The 5,550-nt window shown below is 40.5% G+C and overlaps 1 protein-coding gene across 2 annotated transcripts in view; it reads right to left on the reverse strand.

The window, feature by feature from the left end:
• The window catches only part of FABP7 (fatty acid binding protein 7), a 4,698-nt gene extending 2,507 nt beyond the window's left edge, over nt 1–2,191 (reverse strand). The window contains exons 1-4 of one of the 2 annotated variants that reach the window (XM_006171528.3): nt 2,106–2,191; nt 1,934–2,023; nt 1,342–1,514; nt 576–677 (exon numbers count right to left, since the gene is read on the reverse strand). In XM_006171528.3, coding sequence (XP_006171590.1) covers nt 576–677; nt 1,342–1,514; nt 1,934–2,006 — 348 coding nt within the window. In that variant the 5' untranslated portion in view covers nt 2,007–2,023; nt 2,106–2,191. The other variant, XM_014585387.2, reaches the window with a different exon arrangement.
• Nucleotides 2,192–5,550: the final 3,359 nt, after the last annotated feature.

Here is a 5,550-nt window from a genome sequence, read left to right on the forward strand (position 1 = left end):
AAAATAAAACCTCACAAAAAAAAAAAAAAAAAAAAAAAACACTACACTGTATTTCACTCTTTTTTTTCCAAAGAAACTGAGTTGAGGAAACAATTAGCTGAAATCTTTTCATTTGTCCTGTTTTACATATGGTTAAAGAGCCTTGTTAGTAGCAAAATAATATTAAAGAAGTAAAGAAGGATAAAAGAAAGGAAGGAAGGCAGAGAAGAAGAGGGAGAAGAGGGAGGGAGAGAGTAAGGAAGTGGGAAGGAAGGGAATAAGATGGCAGGAGTGTTTTTTGTTTGTTTTTAGTTTTTGCTCTAGAGCATGGGTGCTTACTGGAGAGAGACAGAGACAGAGAGAGACAAAGAAAGTGAGAAATCAACACCCCCTCCCCAGGGGGATAGCCATGTTGTAGTACCTTCTCCTCTCAGGATTTTGGGCACCCATGCACACGTGCCCAGTGTGATTTTCAAGCTGCTGAGGCTGGTAGTCAAACTACAGAGTTGGCTACACCTACTGGCCCTAGAGGGTTTATTTGATGTTTTTTTTTTAGCCTCCATTTACCCGCAAAATGGAGAACAGCCATTACTTACCATAACCATTTTGCCATCCTTTATTTCTCTTACAAACTTTGTCTCTTTGCCATCCCATTTCTGTACATGAACAAGTTTGTCTCCATCCAGGCTAACAACAGACTGAGAGCAACAACAAAATGCAAAACAAAACAGTAAATAGAAGTCACATTTCTGATAGGGAAGTCAAATGATGTGTTTTTTCAAAGAGTTGTATAATTGGATAGATCGTATCAACTCACTATCCTATTAGTACCATACCCTTTCTTACTTCTAGATTTGCTATTATGTTAACACTAATAATTCATACTAATCTCATCAAGCTTTTCTCCCAGATGGAAACTTTTCTCTGTGTTCTCGAAATGGGTCTATCTAGACACAAAAGCTTCATATATTAGAAATAAAAATCCTGAAGTAGAGCTTCTCAACTAGTAACCCTCTCATTTAAGCAAAGCATTTGATGGAGCAAATTGTTTAATAGGCAATCTGAGGCTACCAGAGAGATTAAACAAAGTGGAATCATTCTTTAAAAGAACTCTTTCTAAAATAAGTTTTATATGAAACATGAAAATCGTGGCATTCAAGATCTGAGCTAAAACAAGGATCCATTGTTCAGAACAGAATATATGAACACTAGAATATGCAATTAACCAGGCGTCCTTCTCTCTGAGTTGAAATGCTGAAAACATTTTCCACTTCCCAACATCTATGGTAAAAAGAAGAAGCCTTAGGCATCTTTATCTTTGATTCCCCCTTCCTATCCCCACCCCGAGAAGCAGCTTCTTACCTTACAATTTCTGTCATCCACAGTGGTTTCATCAAACTCTTCTCCCAGATGGAAACTTATCTCTGTGTTCTTGAATGTGCTTTGAGTTCTGATCACCACTTTGTCTCCTTCCTGACTGATAATCACTGTGGGTTTGGTCACATTTCCCACCTGCCGAGTGGCGAAGCCCACACCTAAAATAGTAAAAGGAAGCAGTACAGTTGGAAAAAACTTCCAAAGTAGCTCTCAAACCAGGAATCTGCTTTCTGATCCCAGAATCCAGGTTCTAAAATGTCAAGTCAATAGAGCGTGATCAGTACACTAATCACGCAGAGTGACTCCGGAGCACAAATAATCATTGGTAGCTAAAGGAAAAAAGTTACAGAAGCTTCACATTCTCCGCAGATTATCAAATGTCCCATTGTCCTAGGCAAGAAAGCAGGCAAGTGTCACATTAGCAATCCATTCAGTGATAATACATGGCCTAGCATCTGATTAGGCAATGTGTCTGTCTTTGTCTCTTGCTAACTTGATGAGTGAAGAAAGAAAAGGAATCTGCAAGTATCTGAAGCTGCAGGTTAAAAAGAAAATTGCAAGTCTGATTTTTACCTACCGAGAGCCTTCATGTACTCATCAAAGTTCTGACTGTCCGTCAGCTTCCAAGTAGCACAGAAAGCCTCCACCATCCTTGCCCTTTCCCCGTCTAGTTTTGAAACAGATAAAAGAATCAGGAGCGAAAATCTTTCAGTTTTACTGCCACTGTAATTCGGAAGACCTCTTTGTACCTCAGCAGCAGCCCCTGCCTTCTTATTTAGGAGGAGGTGGGCAGGAAGCCAATAATTTGAATTACAAACACACCCCACTTAGTGTCCCTCTTTATAGGAGGCTGTCACAGAGAGGGATGGGAAGGAGGGCTCCAGTAAGGTCTGAATCCTCTTTGTGATTGGCTCAGGCCACTGGGTTAGCGGAGCAGCCCTTCTGCCTGAGAAAGCTCTGCAGGGATTCTGGGGGGCTGTAGGCAGGGTACAGCAAAATGAGAGAGGGTCTTTCAGGATCAGCGAATAAACCTTGGCAAAGGCAATGTCAGACTGTGAGGAAAGAAAAAAGATGCACAATAGGACATTCAGATTGATTTCCGTTCATGGCAAAGCTGGTTACAAATGAGGAGACTGTTAAAGCAAACTACTGAACTGCCAGATTTCTCAGACAAAGGAGGCTGAATGGTGGTTTTTTTTTCCCTCTCGTATTTACAAGGGGAGCAAAACGCAAGCTGGAAGATGCCAAACTGGAAGTGGGAGAGGGGGGAGTGTAAATGCCTTCCCTAGATATGTGACTAGAAGGTTGTTGACTGAGTGATGATCAATGGGACACTAACTAATTTTGGCCCCTTCCCAACACAACTGAGAGAATTTAAAGATCTCATTGTCCTTTCTAAGAATGTGAGAACCAGACTGAGATGGAAAAGGGAGTGTGGTTAGGATTCCCTAATGAGGTACAAAAATAAAGAGCGCTCTTTCCCCCTCCTTTGACAGATTATAGAATCCGTGTGGAAAAGCTGCACAGAAGATCATTTAGTAAGATTGCAAATGATCTGTACTGTAGGACCTTTTGCTTTCCTGAGGCCACATCTACATGAGCACAATCGTGGAACACTTCAGGAGTTAGCAACAGGGGAGGACAGAAATTAGAGGAATTGTGGGAATCAGATGAGCTTTGACTTCTAATTTTCCTGGGTCGAGGTACCCTAAGAATGGAAAAAATGCTTTGAGAGTCTATGTAGAGTATTTTAAAAGATCACTGCAAGTCCACTTCATGCAGAGATTCTTCCTGCTTTACAAATGCAGTCAACTGGTGAAAAGCTCTCTGCCCCTCAGAGACCCAACAGAGCAATCTGACTTGTCAGTCCCTGCCCTTCCTCTCCCTTCCCATGTAAACCTCAACTCACTACATTTCCACTTCTGTCTCACAAAACCCAACAGGCAAGGCTGGAACACATCCCACAGCAACTGCTAGCTACACAATTCTTTTGTTTTTCAGAAGTACTTGTTTCACATCAACTATAGTTCTTTTCCAGCTCTTCTAGTGATTTTCACTATAGGGCACCACTATCCTTCCAAATGCACAAGCCGGAAATCTTAGAATCATTTCTAATAGTTTACTTTCTAAAATCAGACTCCATGTTAAGGTCTATCTATTTTGACCCTGAATATACTTCTAATGTGTCATTCTCTTCCCATTTTCAAAACTGTTGTCTTAAGCTAAGCAACCACTGGTTTTTACCAGTTCTATGGCAATATCCTAACTGTTTCTCTTGATGCCAATCCTTCCGCTATCCTGGAGCCTGAGGGAGCTTTCAAAATACAAATCTGCATCTCCCTGGTAACTAATGATGTTGCACATTTTCATGTACTTCTCTGTTATTTGCATATCTTTTTTGGTGAAATGACTATTCAAATCTTTTGTCCATTTAAATTGTTTTTTTTTTCTTTACTACTGCATTGTAAGAGTTCTCTATATATTCTGGATAAAAATCATTTCTTGTGGTGGCATGGAGGTTGAGGTGGCTGGATTCCACTTGGCCAGCTGTGCAACTCCTATGAATCTCAGACCTGGAGGTTTGGAAAAACATGCTGGGCACATGTGTGTGTGCACCCAGAATCCCAAGAGGATAATTGAGGAAAGCAGATTGCAGCATGGTCATCCCCTGGGGTGTAATTCCTCACTTTCTCTTTTTCTCTCTCTCTCTTCCCCTCCTCTCTTTGGCAAGTGTACACTCCCTATAGCAAAACTAAAAACAAATATAAAATTGTCTACTGAGTATGTGTTTTGCAAAAATAATCTTTCTTTTCATGTTGTAAATTGTCTTGATTGTTGTCTTAAAGAGTGCTCATTTCTCCCTCCTTTGACAGATTATAGAATCCACTTGGAAAATCTGCACAGAAGGTTATTTAGTAAGATTGTAAATGACCTGTACTGTAGGACAGTTTTCATTTGTGTCAAAAATTATCAAGCATGAATATTAAAGATGTACAATTGACTTTATATAAATTATACTATAGTAAAGCTATTTTTAAATATCTAAATCTGATCTTGTCCCCTTCCTGCCTAAAGCTTTTCTGATGGTTTGCCCCTGCTCTCAGGTTAAAGACCAAACTTGAGAATAGGGGCAACCCATCTGAGACTTGTTCAGGCCCACCTCTGACAGTTGAAAAACTCAGGGTAAGAATCCAAATAATAATAAAAATTATAAAGTGAACAATGCCCATAGCCTGGCCTAATATTCATCAGGACTCAAAACCTGCCCCAACCCTCTCCCCAAGGGCTGGATTTCTGCAGCCCTGAGCAATATCTGGGGTCAATGCAATATGGGTAATGGAGTTTGATGGGATAGAGGGATGAGGACAAGAAAAACAAGGCAAAACAGAACAGAACAAAAAGAATTCATTATATTTCCCTTGGTTATATGAAATTTTCCATATTGCTTATTTTTTTAAGAGAGATTTTTGCTATAGTATGCCTGCACTCACTGCAGAGAGAGAGACAAAGAGACAGAAAGCAAAAAAATCACCCCCAGGGGGATGATCATGCCGTAATTCCTTCTCCTCCAGTCTCCTCTCAAGATTTTGGGCTCACACACACATACACCCAGCATGAGTTTCAAGCCACTAAGTCCAGGATTTGAGTTGTAGTTGGCCAGGTGAGAGACCAGCAACCTACCAATTATGCCATCTGCTGGTTCCTTTTATTGTTTTTGGTTTGTTTGTTTTGCCAGAGGGCACATGCACTCGCTGAATAGAAACAGGGGTGGTGTTGAGTGGGAAAGCATCCCCCAAGGGAATGGCCATGCTACAATCCCTTCCCCTCCATTCTCTTTTTGAGATTTTGGGCATGCATACACAAGTACGTGGCATGTTTTTCAAGATGCTGGGTCTGGGACTTGAACCACATAGTAAACCATGTGAGATCCCACTGCCTTAACCACCACATGACCACTTGGTCCTTATTGCACTTTAAAGACCAACAAAGGGATGTATCTCTAGACTTGAACATTCTTGAAAAGAAGTGCTTTTTTTGAGAAATATCCTTCTCATTCCCATTTTCCTTCCATTTTTACCTTCAATTGTCTAAGTACTTTATTCTTCATATTCTCTGAAGCAAGGGATACTAAATAAGTCCTCAGCCTGCTTATAGCTCTGACATGGTGATTTAGAATTAAACTTTGCTTTTTTC

The sequence above is a fragment of the Tupaia chinensis genome, unplaced genomic scaffold, assembly GCF_000334495.1.
Source record: "Tupaia chinensis unplaced genomic scaffold, TupChi_1.0 Scaffold149798_1, whole genome shotgun sequence".
Taxonomy (NCBI): Eukaryota; Metazoa; Chordata; class Mammalia; order Scandentia; family Tupaiidae; genus Tupaia; species Tupaia belangeri.